Source organism: Xylocopa sonorina, chromosome 4 (genome assembly GCF_050948175.1).
Source record: "Xylocopa sonorina isolate GNS202 chromosome 4, iyXylSono1_principal, whole genome shotgun sequence".
In the NCBI taxonomy this organism is placed as follows: Eukaryota; Metazoa; Arthropoda; class Insecta; order Hymenoptera; family Apidae; genus Xylocopa; species Xylocopa sonorina.
Window position 1 is genome coordinate 2,881,363 of NC_135196.1, and position 25,579 is coordinate 2,906,941.

Consider the following 25,579-nt stretch of genomic DNA (forward strand, 5'->3'; position numbering starts at 1 on the left):
TCGTTGCTTGCTTGAAAAAGAGCCAGCTGTGCTCGAGAAGCCACAAATGTAAGTATCATTTGCACTTTAAGTAGAATTAATTCAAATCTGTGAAAATTTGTTAAACTTTGAAACTTTCTGATTGCAAAGTTAACATAATTAATACTTTAATAAAAATTTTAAAGGATTAAATTATAATAGAGGTTTCTCTTGAAGATTTTCAGCTCACTCCCACTATGGGTTCGTCTACTACATCTATCACGTTGACGACAGTTGGCAAAACGTTCCTGTTTTCTACAAACGTTAGCAGCATTTTTGATTTCATCTGAGCTGTTTTGGTTATCTTCCGCGGTGAGTCGCATGCTTTTAAATCCCTCTGGTCATTCAAGCATGTCGTAAGATGATAGGTTCGAATCGGCATGGCTGACTAGTTGTATTTAAGTAGATCTCCTTTAACGAGTATGATGACTATAAGTATACAATTATACCTACGGGTGGTAACCTTTATTTTGTGTGTATCATTTATTAAATCAAGGTAGGTCTTTCTGCACTTTCCGCTTTTAAATGTTGCAATATAATGGCAACAATTTGATGATTATTAAATAAATGAATGCACGAGTAATAAGTTGATGATTCAGTACGGATATTTGAAAAATTTAAATGATTTTTGTAAAATAGATATGTACAAAAGTGAAATACTATCAGTATTAATATTAATAATTAATAGAAATTAATATTAATGATTAATATTACAATTATTTCAATAGTATATTGAATATGAAGTAACCAATGAAGTCGTACACCATTTGATTTCGTTGTGACAATTATAATTACTATGCAATGTGTACCATTATTAGTACAATATTTAATATATTTAATAATATTATTCAACTTACATTTATATTTTACATTTAATTATACATTTAAATTTATTGGAAATGTAAAACGATTTATTCTTCCAATTTTCGTACAGTATAAGTTTTAATACATAACAAGGGATTTAAAAATATCAAAGTTAACGTATTTGCTTACGCGAATTATAATATACGCGCAAAATAATATTTCACGACGAGTAGATTTTGAAAAATACAAAAATACTATGTTTTTATGTTTTACAATGTATGCTTTGATCGTGATGGATCATTTGAGCGATGATATGATTATAATCGTTTATGAAAATTTTCATAATGGTATTTCAATTTCCTTTGTATAAAATGAAAGTGGATAGGACAATGGATAGGATGGGTCTCCATTCGCAGCACATGATGAGATCTGATCGCTATATATTTGATATATAATTATTAATTGTATCGATGATAGATGATGGATCTATTCTGCACCTCGTTAGTATACAATATTGATTCTTTAATTAAACTATAATAATATTTCTTTCGAAATTTCTTTCCTTTTTATTCTGGGAAAGGATATTTAAGGAATGAATATAAAGACACTAAGTAAATACTCTGTTGAGGCTACAGAGCTGAGATTATTCAGATTATATTTATTTAAATAGATATAAATTCCACATGTCTGGTATGTTGTTATTGCAAATCTATAAATCACACACAACACACGTTGCAAATGGTAATTTATAATTTAACGAAAGAGGGCGCTCGAGGCGCAAGTAAAAATGGCTACAAGCGATGCACATTGAACGCATTTGCGAATCGTCAGTCGATTCGTAATCCTCACTGATTAGCTTTTCATAATTTTCTTACATGCCGTGGTATTTCCTTTGGGTGTTTGCAAAATATTAGTAATTCTCGTTCGAAGGTTTCTAATAAAACAGGATAAAGTGACGCTTGAAGTTACACGAAGGACGTTTCGAACAATCCGACGAAAGTTCCGGAAGGTGGTTCATCGTGTAGCTGCATTTTTAGTACACGAAAGGTCGTGTTTTTTGAGAAAATACGTAAGTGCGTACTAAAATAGCAAAGATCAATAACTGTTGTTAGCTAGGTCTTATTTGTGGAATTGCTACACTATAGAGGTTAGGTTTTATATTTGTGTACGAAACTTGATGATGTTTGATATTTTGAAAGCAATAATTCTCTACATATAACATTTAAATCGTATAATAGATTCTTTATAATAATACAAAGAATAGTAGAAGCTTTAAAGTTGTACTTGAAGTAAACTAAGTGATCAAAGTTTCCAGCGACCCTTTGTTAATATAATGAAACAATAATGATTGATGTTAATAACGTTTAAATGACGTTATGTTAATTATAGTTTGGCTTGAATACAGCTTAAATTGTAATAGCATTGTAATATTATTTGCGTTTAGTTTTCCGAAACTGAAATATTAATTGAATATGACCGAAGAGCATCAGTTGCCTTCTGATTCTGATGAAGATGATGAAGATTACGTTCCCGATGGTGTAGATAGTGAACCTGTGTCTGAAGTAGAGTCTGAAGGTGATGCAGAAAGTGGTCCCGAAGATGAAAATGATGAGAACAAAAGAGAGACCACAAAGAAACATGGAAGAAAGAGAAACAAGGCTATAAAGTCTAAAATTAGAAAACGTAGAAAAACAGGGAAAAAGCTGAAGGATGATGTAGAAGAAAAAGAAGATGAACAAGAAGAGAAGTCTAAAGAGGAAAAGAAACTTACGGAAGAAGAGGAAAAGAAGAGAGCTGATTCTCTTTGGGCCGATTTTATGAAAGATACGGGTAAATAGCTAGCCTATCACATAAGGTGTACTATGGAAGGTTATTTTATATGCAAATTAACTTGAAAATGTAGAATAAAGTTTGTTATCGTAAGTTTTTCAATTGGATTATGTAAGCTTGTTAATTGGCTTCAATTTGGGGAATTAATGTACCTAGTATTATAAAATAGCCATAAAATATGCCACATAAACATTGAACAAGTACACACATTTGATAAATTTTAAATGTAATTCTTTTCTTAAATGAGGCCTGTAATGAATTTTATTCTATACTTTTGATCTACCTTTGCACGTAGAATAACTTCTTGTCTAGTTAGACCACCAATCTTGGATTTGTGGAATGCGTATGTATGCATTAATTTTATTAGACGTGTTATATTTTTGTTTCCCAATAAAGCGTCGACACCTAAACCCAAAAACCAAAATGACACAAACAAACAGAAAGAGAAATCACCATCAATGGGGAAACCAAAAGTGGAAGAAAAAGTAAAGATAACTAAGGTATTTGAGTTTGCTGGCGAAGAAGTGAAAGTGGAGAAAGAGGTGTCGATAGACTCAGCAGAAGCAAGATTGTCTCTATCTTCCACTGTTAATTCAGAGAAAATTGGAAATTCTACTGCCCCAGTGGGTAGAGGATCCGGAAGGGGTAGAGGTTTCAAACGAGGAAGTTTAGGAGGAATCTCTTCCGTTCTGGGTCAACTAGGGAAAAAGGCGAAAATTAGTACATTAGAAAAGTCCAAGTTAGATTGGGATAATTATAAGAAGCAAGAGAATTTGGAAGAAGAGATTAGCACTCATAACAAAGGCAAAGATGGTTATTTAGAACGTCAAGATTTTTTGCAGAGAGCAGATTTGCGCCAGTTTGAAATTGAAAAGCAATTGCGTAGCGCTGGCAGACGCAGCACACGGTGAATTTATGTCCTCGTGTATTTATGCATGGATATTTTTCCAATAACGGTGGAGAATCGAGAATGGTATTAAGAGAAGTACCTTGTTAGACTTGCCAATTGCCGGCGCTTATAGCACATATTTAATCGAATTCTCTGAAACTCATTAAATATATCGTATCGTGTGCAAAAGAAAAAATGCGATTGCCTCGCTTGGTTTACCAATTGGCTGCATCTATTCAAAGCGATTGAGAGCCAATTCTGTGAGACGAGACTGATCATTCCAATGTATTAACGATAATACACCGTACGTTAGGTAATAGTTTAATTTACCATCTGCGAGCATTGCCTCGATCACATTATATCACAGAACTTCGCATCGAAGCAGGATGTTTTGAAGCTTGGTGCTTCAGAGACCGACGATAATATATATTCTAATCGTAAACAAGCTCCACAGATGTTTTTCTTTATTCCGTTCGCAGTTGGAAAAAGGATGATCGATACAGTATAAATAGTGTAGGTATTTAATAACAAAGAGAAAGAGAAAAAAACATGAAGTTTGAATGCTTAATGAATACATGCAAGTATGTATCTTAGGGATAATCATGACATATTTCCTTCCTCATTTACGATCACTGCCTTGGGCGAGTCACGTGAAAACATAAGTATATTTATAAACGAGATACACAAAAAATAGGAAAAGAAAGAACGCAGATTGTTGTTACAAATAGGAGATTATAGTAGTCATTTTATATTTTTTCAGCTCTACTTGTTAACGATATTTACTCATTAAAAAGTTATGGTACGTGATATCTGGGCGATATTACATTTTATTGTAGTTCAATTGATAGCTATTGTTCACCCGAAAGATCTTCATGGCTCAAGTTTACAGTTCTTTTTTTTGTTAGAATACATGTGAAATAATGTCTCACAGATATATGTACGAGAGACTTCTTCATGCTTATGAACTATCTGATATCGTAAAATAAAAAGATAAACGTTCATATTTAAACAACTGTTCCATGTGCATATCTTCAGAATTGTATCTTAGCTTGATAGCATTGTATAACAGTGATACATGGATACGTCAAAAAGCATCAAATACAGGCTGTATAGTTATTCTTGTCGTCTATGTTGCGTCTTTCGTTTGGTGATATATCTTCTTTACTTTACAAATTTTTTTATTTAATCACAAGACAGATTTTTAGTTGGTCGAACTTTCTGCAAAATGTGATTATCATTAGACGCTGCTTACTGCTTCTGCAGTATCGATTTATAATTTATGTTCGCATTACTTAATCGTTAAGTGTACAAGCCATTAGCTTATAAACTGAAAATATTTCTCAGAGCAATTATGCCAATTTTGTAAGCAAATACAAACGAAACATTTGTCAGAAATACCTTCATTGTTCATTGTTGTACCTTTATTTATGGAATTTCACTTTCCTTCTATCCTGAAACAGAAAAATAGAATATTGTTTAGTTCGCTTTTATGCCAGTTGTATTGTGTGTTCCGCTTATTTCTTTCGCAACTGCTTACTGACGGATTCTTATTTCGATTCCATAAAGCCATCCTTGAGCAACAACTTTGAACAGGACATATCTTGCATCGCTGCCGTGCATGTTGTTCGTTATGTTTAGAACTGAAATAAAAATGTTTGCTTCAGAAATACTGACAACAATATTGTTTGAATCAAAAATTTTATGTAACTCACTTTTCGCACCGAGAAAAAGAAAACTTCAGATTTTGTATCTTTTTACGTAAACTGCACAATCCTCTCACAAATAGGTTTCTTTCTGAGCTATGATGTTAATTATGAAGTAATGTTTTCATTTAAAATTTATCTAAGAAGATTGTTTTCACCATTTAAATTCTTACCTTGATTTAGGTGGTTTGCAATGGCATTGACGAGGCTTTAGTTTTTTTGGTTTTTCTCTCGCTTTACTTCTCCTTTTCTAAAATAAAGATTTTCAATTTCATCAGATATAACACCGTGACTCCTTTACTGTTATATTTTTCTTCTTATGATGAATGAACAGAGTTTTTCAATTTTTTTTTCTATAAACTGAAAAGTCTAGATACTTCTTGTTTTATATGTATTCTTTGCTAATATATTATTAAGTACTTATATGTAGTTTCAAAACAAGTATTCTCAAAATGTTGCATCATGCATAAAAAAAATAGAAAAAGAAATAATTGATTCTTTTGGTTCCAATTCGAACGAATGCCCTTTTAAATTGGAAGATGAACATTATTTTGTAATTCTTATAAAAATTCACATATTTACTCATTGCAAATACTGCACATTTGCACAATTTAATAGTACACATATATTATACGTTTTTATAATGTAAAAGTTGGTTGTTCTGTGTACTTTGTGTCTTAAGCAGCAACAGTCGTCGTATTTCGAAAGAATCGTACACGTCGACGGACACTTGCAATGCTTTTTGAAGTTTTGCGAAGCAGATCCTGTAACGCATATGCAAAGAGGCGTTCGTTCTTTTCTCTCCTTCTTCTGTCGAGATTGCAGACACTGCGATTTCTTATGCCTTTTCTTTCTTGCCGAGTTTACAGTTCGAAGTTTATAGATTTCTTCCCTTCCGGCGCAGTGGCATTCTTTTTTGCGTGACTTACGGCAAATTGATCTTGATCCGCAGCAAATCGATTTTGATCTGCACAGTCTCAATGACTCTCTGCTTCTTGTGCTGTAGTTTAAACATCGCATATTCATAAACTACGAATAAAACAATTAAATTCAACATGTGCTGTTATAATTATTTTGGGAACCGGAAATTTTATGAATTTTTTTTAATAAATGGACCAAATTATTCCCATTGTAATTTCGTACTATAATTTCTTTTAACGATAAGGAAGACGATTGTTTCTAATTGAATTACGAACCTGTTTCACTGGAATTATGTTTAAAAAGAAGATGAATATTATTAAATTGATATTATGTCTCGAATTTTGAGAATTTGTCATTAGGGAAGTTACAAGAAAATTACTTACTATTTTGATAGTTTTTCATCTATACGTGCCGCGAATAGTAAAAAAAAATATTGCCATAAATTAGTCTCATCGGTAATTTAATCGTTAAGGGAGTGCAACGTGTTAACATTATTTAAAATGAATCGGTAAATGTTGTCGTCGGAAATATGTAAAATTATATGAATAATTATGAACAGTTAGATAAATAGTGTATTTCGTCGTTAGTGTATCTCTAATGTGTTAGATAACGTGTAAATGTTTCCGAGTGTGTAGTAGCTATTCATTGAATCACTAAAATGGCATGGGAATGGGGATCTTAAAGAATGCAAGGTTGCAGAGGATCCGTTGCTTCGAGTGACGATATTAACTTCGAAGCATTGCAGGTGGATCTAACAAAGACTATAAATTTATTTATCACCCTCTCACCGTGTCCTCGACACCGATGTCGAACTTTCTATGGTCTGTCTTGAAGCTTGACATTTTTTGCTGGAAATCATATGAAAATCATTAGACTCACACGTATACATTTCTATTACAAATACAAATCATAAATTTATTCTCTTACCACATCGAGCATCTAAAAATCGACAAACGCGTAATTTTTTATTATTAAGAAAGCGTTAGGCGAAATGTTTAAAGAAGAAAGGATGATCTTTTTACGTTGTAATTTTAAAGCAAAAATGTTACGTGAATTACTTTCTACAGCCCTTAGTTTGGCTAGGTTTCCGTGACTTTTTTACTCGATCCTTTGATTTCTTCCTTGACCTCTTCTGCGAATTTGTTGTTGCTTTCGAAGTACTCGCAACGTGAGACTTCTTGTGAGAGCTGAAGATGATGAAATTTGTAGGTAAAACATTGCATACTGTTTGTAGAGGTTTTTTGCAAGCACCTTTGGGGGGCTCGGTTCGCCGGACATATTGGATCACGACATCTTTTTTTCATTTTTCGTTAGTCACACTTAAACTTTTTTTCGACCTGGTAAATATTTGAATTAAACATGAAATATACTAAGTTCGTACACATGCGAAATATTTTGAACGACCAACATTGTAATTTATGGTTTTTTTCATGAATTCATTCATTAAATTCATGAATTAGAATATTCAGTTTGATATTGAACTAACAAAGATATCGCGGAGTGCGACATAAACGAGACGGCCTATATAAAAATACATCATTCATATTGGCTACTTTAAATAACATCTTTGTATTAATATCATTTTTTCATATAAAAATTCTTATTACTTGCTTGCATCGAGAACTTCAACATTTTCTTCTTTTTTTGCTATATCGCATCATTTTTTAAAACACTGATTCATTTTGCTCAATAATTAATACTAGTCATTATCGACGTTAATTTTTTTTTGTTAAGATTTATCATACCTTCTTCCTTTTTTTTGGTATTTTAAAATATAAATTTCACGTAACCTTTGTTAATTTTATGCGTTTTTCTGACAGATGATTTTGTTGAGGCTATCTTCGAGAATTTCGAGTTTAAATCAATATATTTCGTTACAGTGATTTGCGAAGTCTCTCGGTATAGTTGTCTTGACGTTTCAATGTTAACTAAACAATTGTTTAAATATTTATTTGAAATGCCAGATAGTAGAAGGAAATATTAGTTGAGAACATATAAAGCATTAACAGATAAAATTGAAACCGCGAATTCTTAAAGAGCACAAATTCATTTCTCTTTATTTCTTAGATATTATAGTTAGTTATACGTTTCTAATTATGACAAACGATAGTTCTATGCAGTGTAGGATTAAAATCTCCATACATTCTGATTTCTGCACTTTTATTGAAACCTAGATTCTTATAAATTACTAGATACGAATAGATTCTAAATTAACTTTACTTTGAAAGTTTCTTCGATATAAATATTTTGCATAAAAATCACGAATTTACAGAGTACTTTTTTTAAGTAGCTAGGTAACAACAAATCTGCAATACTTTACTCTGTTACTTTCTGAACAACATTTCACGCTTTTGCATTGCTGTCTTGCAGATCAGCAATTCTATTACAATAGACGTATTTTTATCTTACAGCAAAACAATTCTTGTATTGTCTAATTGATCAAATAGGAAGGAGCAAAATGAGAAAAATCAAAGAATATTGGCAAATATCTAACATTCTAGCATGTAATTTGTATGTCTACATGTTACAATTGTCAATTACATGTATCCAAATGTCTCTCACGGAAACTATAATGGAAACACATCACCATGACGAAATGAAAAGATAGTTCTCTGAAATAAGAAAAATCCAGATGAAGGAAAGAAAGGGGAAGAAATCCGGAAGTAAGCAATTGACTTACAAAAGCCACAATAAAGGATACCACCACGATGAGAGGAAAAGATCGTTTTACCAATTTATAAAAATAAAATCTCATCGAGAAAAGACTTTCTTCCACCGCCATATTTTAATCGTGGCCATGAAAGCATCAACCGTCGATGTCGTATAATCGCATTAAAGCCCACTTTGTGGCTTATCACGACGGTTCATCAAAGCGGAAGCGGCAAACGTAAGTACCCGCCGCGGGTCGAATTAATTAACCACCGATTCGAGTAGTGATCACTTTTATGACGATCCGCTCATGAAACGCAGGTTTCTCGAGCACTCGAGGGCACGCTGCTTTCTTTTACTTTTTGCGTCGATTGTGATCGCGGTCTCGAAAGGTGTCGTAAAGGCGAGTTACTTGGTTCCTTGTTGGATCCAGCCAGCGACGAAGATTAAGAGGAGATCGAAAGAGGAGGCGGAACACGGATCGTCGATCGTTCGACGTGCGCGTGGAAAACGGCAGCAGGGATATCGACGCCAGACTGGCGGCCGTTAGTTGTGGCCTTGCCATCGGCGATTTATTCATGAACGGGAATATTTCCCTGGCCGTTCGTTCGGCAACCTCCAATTCGTTTCGGAGCACCTCGGGCGGTGGGCAGCTCCGCTCGGCTCGGGAACAGAGTGGATAACGTTGCTCTTCCCGATTGATCGACACGGCGAGGCACGCGTGGGGAGAATTAGTTTGATCAGTGGATTAAGCGCCCGTTCGTTCGATACGGGGTTGCCATCCGTCCCATAATTTATACACGGGGTTAGTCAATTAACCGTGCCATCTACCTTTGCTCGTTACCTATTCGTTGCATACAAAGTGTTTCGAGCTGTTTGTTACATTGTACGTTGCGCTTGATGTCGGACAACATTTCTTCAAATTGATTCCTTAATGCAACAAATAGTCTGCCAATAAATTTAGCTGGTACGGTTAAATGACTTATCCTGTAGCAGCTACACTCTCGCTCATAAGTGTTAGAATATTGGTCGTACTTGTATTTAAGTTTAGAGAAAGAATTAAATGTTGAATTTATCTTTGTTCCAAGGTATATCTATAGGATAGATTAAAGTTCTTATTAAAAGTAGAGAAATTATTGGACGAATATAAGAATCGAGTCTTCCGGATGTAGGTCGTGTCCAGTAGGAATAGATTTTAAATGCTTCACCAGTATTGCAGTTGGCCTCGTTAGGGGTTAAACGGATGTATCAGTTTAATTACACTCAGAAGCCTCGATCTCAACAAGAATCTAGGCCATGAAATCCTCAAGAATCTTGATATGAACATATTATTTAATAATTTAAATAATAAAATTACCGATTTTCTCAATCTTACAGCGTACAATTAATATTAAGCATCTAACGTTACTTGCATTACACTTTAACATTAAAGTAATTAACAATTCTTAAGCTACGAAAATAGCGAAATTTTATTAAAAGCTCCCAGTGTTCTAATATTTACGAGCGTTGGTGTACATATATAGTATTAGAAAATTTGATTAATTGTGATAAATGTTTAAAAATCATTATGATATTCGAAAATTTCGCTAAATGCTGTACAGTCTATTTTTTATCCTATTGTCAAATATGTTTGGTCAATAATTTATTAAATAATTAGGAAATTGCTTCTCTCAAATGTACTATTTTTTTTCTTTTTGAAGGAGTGCAGTGTTATGTCCGTTTTTGTGAAACTCGTCTTTGTAAAATAAGGTTTTGGTTTCGTAGAACAAAGTTGCTACATCTATTGCATGTTCAATTAATATGGAATAGCTGTAAAAACATAATAATAATAACTTCATAAAGTAGTTGCTTACTCGTTGGATGAAAACCGAATTCCAAGCAACAGTCAAAGCTTTTGCAACGAATGAAGCATGCAATGAACAAATAACGAATGCAGTAAGCGAGTAACTACTGTAACTTCAACAAGAAACTGGCTTTCTTTAAGTTTTACAAATGCATTTCACTTGTAGCATCTTATTAACTATATATTTTTTTTGTAATTATTAAAATAGAATAATCAAAATCGAGCTTAAAATCAACCTTGAAATGTTCAATGAGACTAAGTGTAAAAAGAAACAATTGTCGTAATTTCATAGACAGAGAGATATCGGAGAATACAGTCTTTCAACTGTAATACTACTAATTATAAATTATTCTTCAAAGTGGAAGTTATTTCTATTTAGCTGTACTGTATGAAATAAAAAAAAAAAGTAAAATTAGAAGATTAAATCTGAAGAGCTAAATTATTTCAAATTATTCTCTGTAATGGTCTTCGGCCATGTTTTACTCAACCGACCGTAGTTCTCACAACAATCAGTAAGCAGGCTATGCAACGGAACACAATGCAAGAAACATGAAATGACACGTTAAAACGAACAGACCGACATTTAAGAATCGAAAGAAAGAAAAACACTTCATAAACGTCCGGATACTATTATTAGTTGCCGAAAAGATTCGCCGGAGAATTCAGCAGCGGCGTTGCTGAAACCCGCGCGAAACGAGACGTTCCAGGCGTCGGGGTTTAAATTTAAACTCGTTTCAACCGCTCCCTAACAATTCCTCCAGGACATTTCGCCGCAACACACGGCGAACGGCGTGCATACAAACGAACGTGCTTTATTACGAGCATTGTTACGGAGTGTTAATAATTAAGAGAGTGGCGAGCTTTAACGCGAAAACCATTAGCGTCTATTTTTAAGCGTCGCGGAACAGGTCTTCAATGGCCTCGCCACCGCAATAATGGACACGCGTGAAAGTACATACTCTTTGTGCCCTTTATTGGGCAAACTGTAACGCGCAGTTTATCGCGTGTTGTGAAACCACCTTTGCAGTTCTTTGACAACTATAGAGGCATAACTTTGAGTCATGAATCGATTCATATTCCATGTGACTATTTATTATTATATTTGTTTCCGTTGGATAGAATTCTAGCTTCTATTCTCATGCCTTGATCCTATATATTCTATAGATGATTTTAGTTTTATCAGGTATATAATCAAAATTATAGAGTGTCTCTCATAAGTGTTATCTTTTTATAGAACTTTTCTTGCCTCGCACAATAAAAATTGAATTGTATTCGGTCTGTCTGTCTTTTGTAATTATAAGTAAAAGATTAGGCATCGAAAGCTGCAAAGTGTGTAGAGTTTTAAATATTTGAAAATTGTCGGATAGAATATTTTAGCGAGATAGAAGAGTACTGATAGATATTACACGTACTACTACATATTACCCTCAAAAAAATATGAATAACATCGAACGATATAATAATAAAATGTAAATCACATGATACTACCGATCTAACCGAACTGTAGTTTGATATATATAAGGTACCTTTGATTATTTATTCGATTAATTTATGGCCCAATCTTGAACGCAATAGGTAGTTAATTAGCGAATAATAGATAACATATTTATAATAAGCGAAAATTTTTGAATTCCTTAATAACAAAATTCAGCCTTATTTATCAGTTTTTTATAGAGGGATGGTTTTTGTGTACAAGCACACGTCTAATAGTTATGACATGAAAGAAAACTGTGGTAGTTTCTGATGATTTAAAATGAACGGAAAAAAAAGAATTCTTCCATTTTGTGTTTTATCAAGGAACAAAAAGTTACACACAAAGAGGTTTGAATAATAAAAAAATGAAAAATAGGAACGAGTTGAGGGTAAATTACAGAGGGTTGATTACGTGGATACTTTTAGAGCAAATTTAAGAGAATTAATTGCGGTACGAGTCATCATCCTATTTCTGTTTAGGGCTATTATTCTGAAATATAATATTCAGCAAGGAATTATAATAAATGCGCAGTGGGAAAGACGGTTATCCGTTGCGTGTCTTGTTAGAATCGTTTAATTCTGCTTCAACCTCGGAAAATATATGCTTTGTATTCTTTTCCCACGATGGAAGGACAAAGTGGAGGATAGCTAGAAAAATTGTATACGATTGTAGATGTATTTGAGATGTTTATACAATAGAATTCTCATACAAGAAGGAATACCTTATCGCGCAGGTAATGAGAAGATTTGGTATAGTCGTTATAGATAATCCTCGTGTTAGACGAAAATTATAGAAAATAGTATAAGAAACAGAACTAGGTTCCACAAATTTACTTATAGATCAATTAATCATAGATAATATATTACAGGTTAAACATTAAAATACATTAATGTGTGTGTTTTGTCAGAATGTCTCGTTACACGTGCAAGTATCATGCTATGTACGGGGATCATCTGCGTAGAAAATCGTAATTTATTCGAATATTTCATTTAGGGAGTAAGTTACATTCTAGCAATTAGTAATTCGATGTTAATTTGAAGTAATTGTATTATTGGTTAGGATATTTAGCACTCTATAAAGTAAATGTATAAAGTATTACCATATGAAATACACGTGGGTTCTCTTAGTTGTTAAAAAATCTGATCCCTTTTATTCTACGAAAGTATACAAACTCTTATCGTTTTAATCAATTCGATTCGAATAATTTTCCAAATGTTGCCATATAATTTTCCCTTGGTTTGTGAAATGATTAGTGCCACCACCCGAAAACTATGTTACCCTCGCGTTTGCTTGATGAAAAGATTGAATCTGTAATTAGCCGAGTTTTTCTTTGTCTGACGTCGGGCTTCACTTTCTTCCATTCGTGTATTCCGTCATACATATGTAAAAGATGACTTCGTTACACGTCCGTTGTTAATTTGCATAATTGAAGGTACGTGTGCCTTTTTCATCCTCGCGGGGCGAGCAGAGTTCGTCCAGCGATGCGACAAACCAGGGATAATCGATGCTATATCCGTTCGGGATGCTTCTACCAGTAAATGTAATTTTGGTGCACCTGAAGGAATCTGCAAGGCAAACGCGCTAGATCTATTTCCATCGTCATTCCTCCTTCGCGATCGGTATTCCACTCTGGTTTCGTGAATTTTTTCGATGAACCTACGGATAAAATTCAGTAACACGGTACACGTGTGGTTAGATTCCCGAGTGACATACGATTCTCTGTGCTTAATCAGTTGTACCTCACGAGTCTTATACGACTTATTAAGAAAATACTTTATATTATTATTTTATAGAAGAATTTAAAGGTATAAATGAATTATTTTCTTTATCATTTTTCTATGAAATTAAAGAAAGATTTTGTCCCTCTCTCTCTATTTAATGTACAATATTATCAGTTACACTTTAAGAAATATTGAATTGGGTACTTAATCGGGAATTAATTTAATAGTATTTCATACAAGAACTTGTTTTCTCAGATTTTCGAGAAATTTTTTATAAAACTCATTTGGTATTCTTAACCATTCCGGTTTTATAATCAAAGAAGTTCACGTTCTTGACTTGCATTTCGTTCTTCGCTCGTTGTAAATAATCTCATATATTGTGTTTTACAATGTCCAAGTTCCAAGGTTCTATTCAGAATGTTCTTACATTTTTTAATAATGTGGATTACACAAAACGATGATGACTAAGATAATATGAAGGCAATGTCTAAAGTACAATGTCATGAAACAGTACATTTAGAACAGCTTGTAACGGTATTTAATTGCATTTAGGTAATCTGTAATACAGCTCTGACAGACTATTGCACAGTAATATATTTTTAATAGTAGTACGGGCAATTTGTATATTTGTTATGTACTTTATATTTAGTCGATCTTATATTTTATATCAAAAGAATATTATAGAAAAGGTGTTGAAACAAAATTTAAAGAAAAAACAACCTTTCAATCATAAAAATATTAATCTATTATCGAATTGTTAAAATTCATTGAACATAATATTACTTCGAAATCGGTCACACATTAAACTTCTCCAATTGCTTCTTTGCAAAATGCAAAGCCTGATCGATATCACGAATAAGCAAAAGGAACGTTTAGTATAAATGAAAACGGACATTTCCGCAGAGTTCTCTGGATACTTTTGAGCCCAGGATTCGCTTCTGACAAAATTCCAGGAATTCCATTTACCAGAAGCAGACTAGACGAGACTAGCAATAAGATTGATTCGCACTACCAGGACTGCAACGTCTGGCTTCAGATCGCGTGACTGCCAAACGGCCTAGAATTATCTTCCACTTTCTTTCGTAACTGTACATGCTTGTTGCTCGAAATTATGGTAGCAAGTGTACCGGTTTTCGCGAGACAAAAATTTCAAGAAAATCCGTTCTAAGAAACGATTTCTACAGCTGTCGTATAAATATTTCAAATTTTTCGAGTATCATCATTTATTTTTTGTTTAATATACTATTATAAAACGTATCGTTCTTATGTTTCGTTTTATATCAAATATTTTTAATTTGTCAATCAAAGTGTCTATTTCTGAGTGCTAATGTAAATTGCAAGGTGGTGCACCCATCGCCATCTTTAATGATGTCTGCAACGATTTGAACAGATATTAATGAGGCGTGTCATATTTTCAATATGTATAACATGTGTATTCTTCTTGCACGTTATCTTGTGTGAACAAAGTTGAGTCCAGGAAGTACTTGAACGGCAAAGCAATAGCACGAAGTGAGGGGGAGAAAAACTCGGCCGTTTGGTACATTTGTCAAAACCATTTCTTTCTAACCTGTTGAAAATCATAGCACTACAAGCGATCCCAGACACTGTCCTAGATGCCTCTCCGTTTATCTCGATAGAAATATGTTTTTGCTGCGCGAATAGCTATGTAAAACAGGCCTGACCAACACGTGGACCGCCGCGATTTTATATTTCTATCGAAACTTTTCTTCCTGAAAATCTGCAAATGGAGTTAACTAAGTTACAGTGCAGCAATAAAATGAAACAAATTTTTGCGTCCACATGAAAAATTAATTTCCACAATGCTTATATTACATCCGAGAGATATTTCAACGTAAGTGTAAGTGTTTTTGGATCCACATATGTCTGTGAAACATTTTTTTCGATGATAAAATTTACAAAGAGTTCGTCACGTGCTTCATTAATTGATGCCAATTTAGAAAACCGGCTAAGACGCGCAATGTCGAACATAAATATAAATAGACTCGAGAGTTAATTATATTGAATCATAATATAAGAATAAAGTTTTATTCATTTTGTATTTGTATTACCTAAAGTACGCGTGATCACAGTGGCCTGTGAAACCATTGGGTTGGACAGGGCCGATGTAGAGCATAGGGGTGCAGGATCGTAGCGCGGTCGAGGCTGGCTCATTCCCGTGCGCGGGGGTTGCAGTAAAAAGGAAGACGTCCACTCGAATGCGCAGAGACCACTCGTGCCTAAAAGCACTTGGATCGGTATGTGGATCAATTATATGAAAGAAACGTGGCACGAATTAATGCGAGCCGGGGCATGTACCGTGGCAAGAAAGTAGAGAGTGGAACCGTTCGAAGTAGAACCATTCGGCTCCTTTTTGCCCATGCCCTTTCGTGCTTAATTCTGTTCCCCTATATATGATCCATGGCGCGCGGTTCGAAGCGTGCATAGCTGTTGCCATCGTTATTTCGAACGAGTCATCGGAGATGAAATAATTTCACCGGCTAACGAACCTTGACGTTGGTCAACGTTCGACTCGCGTGGCATGTTCCTCCGCGCCTCCTTTTCCTGCTTTTAAAGCCAAGCTTCCACGTCCAGAATCGTTCCTGTCCGTTCTCTTGGGTATTTTCTTCGTGTTATTAACATTATCTGTAATCAATTTTCTATTTAAATGTAATTATTTAAATTGCATGAAATATAGACAAGCTACTTTTGGCGAAAGCAACGGCAGTGTGGTCAATATTCTCTGCCACGATTTAAAATATACTTCAAAGTGTAGATAATATCGTCGATCAGAGTTATAAATTTGTTGAAATCATTATTTTCGTGCCAATAAGTAAGAAATGATTCACCTCGCGGTTGTATCACTGTTATAGCAAGTGAACGATATTCTGATTCACACAACTGTTTTTAATTAAACATTTATCGACGTCGAAACGAAATGAACAACTTGAAAACCCCTTTTGCTTTTCGTCATCGGAGAACCGTATTTTCGTTTCGTTTTCGCTATCGTCGCGCTACGTTTCTTTGATTTTCCGCCCCGGTTTTCCTTTTTCCACACCAGCCTGTCACCGATCTGCCCGTCTGCCCTTCGTTTCCGTTTAAGAGGCTATGTTTTATGAATGGACGTTTGAGAAAGACACGGGAGATCGAGCGGCTTCGCCGGTCTATTCCGCGGCGCGAGGCGCGAGCAAAAAATCGTCGAGTCGCCGACTTTAAAAGGAAACGAGTTGAAATTGCCACGGCCAGCGCAGAAAAGTGTAATTTGTTCCTGTTTGCATCCTCTTTGACTTTTCTTTTGATCGAGTTAGTTCAATGAATGCAAATTTTATTTCAAATGAATATGAGAGAATACAATTTGAAGTAACGAATCGTTTCAATATTTGAATTATTATTAATTATTTATATATGAGAAAACTAACTTTACATTTGTGTCAAAATTGTGTACGTATAAATCGTTCTTAAATAATATTTTATTTTTTTATAAATACAACCGCGCGTAAGATGGATATTATATTAAGATTAGTAACTCTTCCATAATGCATCTCATTTTACTTTGTGAGCTATCAGTGAATAACGAAATGCACGACGGACAAAGAGCACACAGTACCCAGGTACTGCTAAATGCAGGTAAATGAACGTTAAACTCAATTTCACCGAAAGTCCCTACTTGCAACCTTATTCGCCGAGTCCTTCAATTATGATCGAAACTGGATATCAGAATACTTATTCACCGCACTCCGTGATCGGTCGATTAAAGCGGAGGCTCATCGTCCTCACGAACAGTCACCGTTCGACCGCTTTTTCATCCATCTTCCCTCCCGCTCCAACGTCTGTTCGTTACACCTTTCGTGTAAACGAGCTCTCTTTGGATAAACGTTCCTCTCCGTCCAGAGCTACTCTTTTCATCTCGCTCTTCCATCTCACGGCTCGCTCCTTTCTCTTTCTTCGGTTCGTTCGAGCGAGCAATGTTTTATGGATAGCCTTCTAGAGCTTTCGCGGCGCCAGCTCTTCCGTGGATGCATCGACTGATCGCTGCATCTGCCGTTATTACGAACTCTCTACCCGTGTACGTAAACGCAAATGAGATATTGGAATTAGTCGCGAAACGAATCCTAGCTGTTCGTGCCCCAAAACTCGCCCCTTCGCTGGTCCACTCATCTCGGGTATTTGACGACGAATTAATCCGGAAGTCGTTGACTCGTCGATAACGCCGTTCTCGCCGTCGCATCGCGGATAAAATGTAGGTCATAGAAAGTCAGTAGGAAGCGGGACTCGTATCGATGCGAGCAGATTCTGTAATTAATTTGCCTTTTGTCTCGGTTACGTAAAATCGAGCACTGGGAACCGATTGTTTGTTAATGGTAGAGGGGGTGTATATGGTGAAACGGAGCGACTTACGATTTGTTACTTATCGTCGATATCGAGCGCGTAGAAAGGAACACGCGTGCGGTGAGCTCGCCGCATTTTATATCTCTTTACGAGTATTGATTAAAATGAGATTGTAGAGTAAAAATAAAATCGTGATTTTTAGCGTCGTAAAACGTAAACGTAAACGTAAAAGTCACGAGGGTGAAAGTCACGATTTTTATGCCCCGCTGGGTATCATAAAGATATTTGATGGGGTCGTGGCAGATAAAAATCGTGATATTTACTGTCACATGAAAATGTAGCTTAAGAATTGCGTTTGATTAGCTGATGCATTTTTTACATCACTTATTAATATTGCATCGTGGCTATTGCATATATTTTATGAGGTAATGAAGCTTAATAATTATTTATTACTGGAAGTATGGGTATATTTTCATCAAGACGCACGGAATTTAAAATTCGCGTTTAATTATGCAAAGGAAAGGGATGCATGTAAAATAAATCTTTTTCAATTGTTAATTGAATTTATGTTCTGAATAAAAACTAGTCAGATGTCAAACGAAAGAAATATCAAAGATATTACGTTCCTCGCTTATTATTATTGAATTTTTAATTTCTATAATTTTTGCAAGTACTAGGGTATCTGTCATTGTAAATACATACGCCATACGTTATACCGTTCGCTGTTGTAACATGTAGCTATGACAAATTTTTGTAGTATGACGCACGAATAGCTTAAGATTGTTAAAAGCCATTAATAGCATATTGGGAATGTTAGTCAAGTTAATTTTAGAGATTGAATTACAGTAACCAATACAAAAATGAGGCAGCAAGTGAAAGTTGAAAATCTATATTCATTCTCGATACTCGTTAATTATGATAAAGGACTCATTCTATGACAGCGATTACCGGTACTGGTCGGTACCAGTGAAAATTACACGTCTGACTCATGCCTCGTGATGTAACCTTCATCTTGTTATCGTACTTTAAACATATACAGTGGGATTTAAAAAGGTTTCCAGACTTTTAATCAGTTAGCGTAAAAACAATGTTCAAAAATATATACACTGAATAAAAATAAATTATTGTCGTCGTCCTGTTAAAAGTAACCAATTGTTTGCTATATTCAGTTATTTTGCAATAAAATCTTAAATTAAAAATATAGGTAGATGTATAATTTGAAGAAACGTTTGCAACAGTTTGACGAATTATGTAAATTATGATTATTAATTTTTTCATAGCGTAAAATTATCTGCATCCAAATTTTATTAAGTGTCCAGGGATTTAAAATAAAGTTGTATACATTGAAAAATTGTTTGAATGCAATTTTAATTCATGTAATAAACGAAAGAGAATAGAAGAAAATGATTGAATATAAATGAATCTACATTTGTAAGAATAATTCTAACAATCTGTACGTTCTTCTGCGTGCGATTGAGTGGAAGAACGATGTAATGGCCTTCATTCTCGAGGAGTCCAGCCGACGTAATCGATATTTTTAACCGAACCCTTTTTGTTTCGTCGGAATCGACGTCCTGTTTCACGCTCGTCCTTCCACTGTACCCGATTCCGCCGCTTTCACGTAGAAACCCTCGTAATGTCAGCCAGAGTGTTTGATCTTTCAACGAGGTTTCCGCGAATTTCAAAGGTTCGTCCCGCGGACGCGGCGTTTAAATTCCAAGTATGGTCGAAGCGGCTCGGAGAGAAAGGAATTTGTCGTTTGCAAGGCGACTCTTTAGATACGACTATTATTCGTCCTGCGAGGCAACCATTACAGAGTGAATACAAACGAGCTCCTGATGGGGGACCAGCCTACCCCTGCCGCCCCTTTACCTGTCGTAATGAAGTCGTATTTCGTAGAACGCTTACTCTCCCCGTGCACAGTAGCGACTTTGGAGCAGTGCGCCGGACAAGTTTTAATTTGCAATTTCGCATATTTTCGGAGAAACTCCGTTAAATGTTCGTTCTATGATATGATAACCAAGTGACACAATTCTTTGTCCTTGTGAAGTGTTACGGAACTGTGGAAGATGTATAAAATGAAGGCTGTTCCACTTTTAACTTGGAGGTTTATATTTTTAATAGTATTTATAACTTTTATTGAAAATTGTAAGTTACTTCTTTTAATGTAGAAACGTGGTAATTATACTTGAAATATAACATCTGCCAATTGTTTTTCTGCTACAGACATCCGTTTCTAATATGAAATTTTTAATTATATTTTTATGCAGTATCAATTCAATTTTATCAATAACAGGATAATTTATAATTTTGTAGAAGTTGTCAATCGTGTTTAAGAAATAAATTCTCAAATTTAAAATGAGGTAGCATTTAGTATGGGGTTGGAAGGATCGAGTAGTATAGTAGAGCCTCGATAACCGGATAATTACTGAAGTACTCTTGAGTCTCGTCTTACACAATGGATGCATGTCCTGCAAAAAATGACTCTTTGCTATGATTAATTACGGTATCTGACAGCCAATTAGCAGATACTTGCTTTATGTAAAGAATTAAAAAGAAATACAACTGCGCTGTAAGGAATTATTATTAGAAAGACAGATTTGAGATATTTGAGAGCAAGAATGAGAGAGAAATATTATAATGTTTCCTTTTTTCTTGATAAAATCAATAATATGAATTGTTTGAGTAGATGTGAACTTATTATTGGTTTTTGAATTGACTAATTCATTTAATCATTATATACATAGTAATGTATAATAGAAAAAAGGTAATCCGCATTCTATACAATTTTACTTAAAATTACATTGTTTGTCATAATTGATACTAATAACTTTTGATAACGTAGATTCTGTTGAAGAAATTAGAACTACAAGGAGAATAAACATCAATTATTTGACTTATTTTATGCGTAATCTATTTGTTCGAAATATAATTTATATTAATACAGATTTAAATGTTTGTTTTCAAATTGATATTTTAATCAAATAATGAGTAGAATAAGAATTCCTAATAACTCAAAAATATCTATAATCTAAGAAAATATAATTAAAATAAAACCTGAGATACTTTGAATTCACCATTTTTCATTTTACATTATAAATTTTTTAATTACCAAATACACGATAGATAAAATTACAACACTTCGAAGGAAAAACAGAAAACATTTTTTACGAATACGTATTCAATTTTAAATATGCTTTAACGTTCCATATATTATGAGTTTATGCCATCAAAACATCATGGCATCGTTTAAAAATTTCCAAACTATTGACACAGCTAAATTCTCTTCAAATCGAAAACAGAGAAAGATTTTCATAAACATAACAGATTTTTAAATTCTGAAAATGAAAGCTTATTGGCATTAACTTTAGCTATGAATTGAATCGATAATATTCATGACAATTCCTCTATCGGTAGTCGATACCGATTAAATTTCTGAAATACCATTGGCGTGCCCGCGTATTCAGGGGATGATAGGTGTTCGACCGTTTCCGTCGTTGCTCGGTTACGCTCGGGCTTAGCTACACCGCCCGGACCCGTCAGTCTCGCGCATGACCTCGTGGTGAGAGGGAGCGTCCCTTTTCCTTGTTCGTTAATTTTCGTCGCGGAAAAAATCAATCGTATTTTCATTAATTACGGACACTAAAACGATCGGTTTATCTAAAGGTATCGTAAAAACTGTCGAGTGGCAAATAAATTGTGCGTCAAGAAAATTGGTCAGTGATAAACGTTTGGTGCCGAGTCGCTCGTGATCGATCCTTGTGTGTATCCTGTCAAGGTGTTTTCTATCGTTCTCTCGTCAGGATATTATGCTACCGATCCCGTGTGGTGCAGGATCGTTTTGACTCGAGGGGCAGTTAATCACAGATTACCGGGAAAATGCTACCACAAACTCCTGACATCATTCCTACCACTCTAAATCAGGTAGGTGATACGATTCGAGTATACCATGTATTACTCGTTCCGGCGTAGTAACCTTCAACCTGAAAGTCCGCTTCTTTCAATACGGTCAACGTGTTTATTCACGGGATGGAAAAACACGGGTGTTTCGTTTGTACGACACGCGAGCGTATCGTTTCTGACTTCTAGGAATCCCTTGCTCGAACAAATTTTAACCTTATTTCGTCCTTTCGTTTCGCCTTTTCTTTCTCGTGTCGTAACGTAAACTCGTTTCGTCACCGTGGAGAAATTGTGGTACGCCTTTTGCGTGACTCGTCACTTTTTATCGAACCTTTCGCGTATATGTACATTAACACACGGTGATACCGAGCACGAGACGCGAGCGATCGATTCTATCGATTCGTTAAAACGTGACAAGTTCAGAGTAGTGGTAACCGCCAAATACCGATTGCGAGATTCTTCCTCGGGATAGCCTTGCGTGTCTCTGCGTTACGGAATTTGCGAAACGCGAGTAAGACGATTGTTGCATAACAGTTGACGATTCTTTGAAAAATACGGACGTCCGTTAGGATGTTAATAAAACGAATGGGAGCTGTTTAGAATTATCGGCATTACCGGTGCTCGTTATAACAGTACTATTCGAGTGTCGGGCCAGCGCGGCTGTCAAGATGGCGTGGAAAAGACAAATATTTGCGGTCGTAGTTGCTCGTTGAGGAACATCGGCTTGTGGGAACAGAAAGTTCCTTACGTCGCATCGCGTTGTGTCAATACATTACCACGCTCGCGTCTATGGTTCCTCCCGACGTAATAAACGTCCGAGTTAATTAGTACCGGATGACAGGTTAGTCGATCGATAATATCACGCGTGTCGATTGATCGAATTCCAGTTGATCATTTCGAACGCGCTATTCCGCCGTGTATATTTTGTATCGCGCATAGACGTGTCGTAAACGGGTTTCCACTTTCTTGGCTCACGGAGGATCGCATTTATGTGATAAAATATACTTTGAATTCCGTTTGTTGCGACTCGTTGTAATCTAAGTCGAGGTTAAACGGCGCGCTGCTGGATTATATGCGATTAGAATGGCTAGTGAACTTGAACGGAATAAGACGATACCTTATTGCCCGAACTTTTTCTAGGGAACTACGCAAAGGAGAAAACTAGAGTACCGAAACGTTATTTTCTCGTTATTATATATATATATATATTAAATATATTAAAAAGTTGCATTTCTGTTGTGACGTAATAAAAATATTTTTATCGAACGTTTACCATCGTGTACATTTTTGTTTATTGTATTTTGTACGTATTCTATGTGTTATTCATACGACTAACTTTTATTCTGACTTTGTTAAAAACTTGAATTACCATAATCTTTCTCCTAGAATGAAACTCGATTTTTACAATCTCGTTCTTGGGCAAATACGATTTACATGAACGGTTAAAACGATCGGAAAGCCTTGGTGGTTTAAAGAGCAAGTTTTTATGCCTTTAACAGTACCTGCTTGAATCGGTCGTAAATGTAAATACGCATTTTAAATAACAGCAACAAGATGAAAAGATAGTGAATGGCATCGAGTAAATAATAGTTCTGTGTACTGTGTTACATGGCGATGTGTAAATCCCACTTGAAGAGTATTAAAGAAAGAAAAGGCAGTTATCTCTCACCTTTTACCCGCAACAAAGTTATCTAAGGCGTCCTGTTTGATTAAATAAAATGAGCACAGTAGGAACTTATAAATGTTTACCCTTTCTTGAAATTGAAAATTAATTTTTCAATATACCATAAATATTACTCGTTTTTAATTGTTTTGTAATATTTTTATTCAGTAAATTATTGTCTACTCTTGTTATTCAATCATCGTAACAGTATTGCAGTAGTAATGCAAATGATATTATTAATTATTCTCACCAATAGATACGTTTCACTCTTTTCAGTCATAAATGCAAGATAATAGTTGTTATTCTTCAATTCAGTTCTTATGTTTTACGTTGATCGTTGCAAATCCTCGATTATCCAAACCACTATAAAAAATGTAGTAGTTTTCATAATATTCTTGCTAACAAACAGCAATTTTTCGCACACGTTATGCGATAATTACTGTATGATACTGTTACGATACCTCGTGTCTATCAACAGGTACATTTATTTTACCACTATAATCCAAAGCATAGAATATCTCCAATCAGTCGAACCTAATGATCAGATATTTTGATGCAGCCGCAACCACATATGTTGGTATCGTTAATTCGATGAACAATTAGATAGCATCGCACCACTAGCACACTTTAGCGTTCTATTGATTCTGGATCAATTAGAAAAACGCTATTGTAGCCAGTAATCACTGCAATTCGCGTTCATTGGCTGAATTGGAATCGATCATTCTTGTTATACACTTGCTCGCGAGGCTCGAGATAATAAAGCGGACCTTGTACGATTCTAGAACGGCAATTTCTGCAGATTGAAACGTTTCGCTAAAGTATCATCCGCAAAATTTCGGACACCAACTGTCTGACAAATATTTTATAGTTACGAGACTTCCACTATTTTTAACGTATTTTAAATTTTGAGATGACAATTGTATTTATTGAAATCAATCAGTAGAAGTCAAATATAAAAGAGTACAGACATAAAGCGTAGTATTTGGACAACAAAATTGTTTACGATTCAAGTTTCATTTTTCATGAAAAAAGCATCGCGATTTTCGATTTCAACGATTCAAAATACCTCTGAAGCGATAAACTGCAGACAAATTTTGCCTCGAATGTCAAATGAGGCAATGTTTGATACGGTTACTATTCTCCTTTTAAATAATAAATATAAGTAATAATGCACTGAATAAAAATATTATAAAACAGTTGAAAAGGAGTATTAATAATGATTTGATTGATGTTTAGTAAAATTTCTGTGAAACCTAAAAATGACAATTCCGATCAACTCAGAATGTAAAGCCCGTATGAAAAATTTCCGGCCAATTGAGTTACATCCACATATGTATGCGAGTGAAGCCTCTGACGAGTCGTCGGATAATCATCAATTTTCCTAAATGGGACCGGAAGTGGCGCCTTTCTCCGGTCTCATCGAAATTTCCGGGTACTGACGGTGACTCGGAGCGCACCCACCGCCGTGTTGGCTCACGACGGCGATTCACGCTGTCGCGGATTTCGTCGAAGTCGAACGCCGTGCTCGTTTCAGGTTTATCGTTCGTGGAAAGGTGCGTGACGTACGCGGACAGAGAATTCTTGAAGGCGCGCTCTTATCGATTGTCTGAAAAGTCGCCGGCACGTTGCTCGTTCTGCACGTCCCTGAAGACGATTCGTGCTTTTTGGAGCAAAATCGTCCCCCGAGATCATTTTTACCGCACACCACGCTCTACGCTGCTTCAATGCTATCTCACGTAAATACGTTATTCGTATGTATAAGTAGTGCATGTGTTATACTGTTTTATATTGCATCGTACAGTTTTTTTTTTTTTTTTCTTTAATATAAACGAGGTTTT

General features: G+C 35.0%; 2 protein-coding genes across 2 annotated transcripts in view; both read left to right on the forward strand.

The window, feature by feature from the left end:
* Positions 1–1,536: 1,536 nt before the first annotated feature.
* Yeti (yeti) lies at positions 1,537–4,632 on the forward strand. The gene is made up of 3 exons (XM_076893888.1): positions 1,537–1,891; positions 2,267–2,652; positions 3,049–4,632. Exons 2-3 carry the CDS (start codon positions 2,295–2,297, stop codon positions 3,561–3,563), a joined length of 873 nt encoding a protein of 290 aa, XP_076750003.1. The 5' UTR covers positions 1,537–1,891; positions 2,267–2,294; the 3' UTR covers positions 3,564–4,632.
* A 17,101-nt stretch (positions 4,633–21,733) lies between these two features.
* The window catches only part of P130cas (Serine_rich_CAS and FAT-like_CAS_C domain-containing protein p130CAS), a 131,611-nt gene continuing 127,765 nt past the window's right edge, over positions 21,734–25,579 (forward strand). The window contains exon 1 of the mRNA XM_076894546.1: positions 21,734–22,102. Coding sequence (XP_076750661.1) covers positions 22,058–22,102 — 45 coding nt within the window. The 5' untranslated portion in view covers positions 21,734–22,057. The remainder of the gene's footprint in view (positions 22,103–25,579) is intronic.

Bases quoted from the DNA above. Each gene is read 5' to 3' on its own strand.
- Yeti (XM_076893888.1), top strand. From the start codon at position 2,295: ATGACCGAAGAGCATCAGTTGCCTTCTGATTCTGATGAAGATGATGAA. The intron at 2,653-3,048 runs GTAAATAGCTAG...TTCCCAATAAAG, and splicing joins CGATTTTATGAAAGATACGG to CGTCGACACCTAAACCCAAA.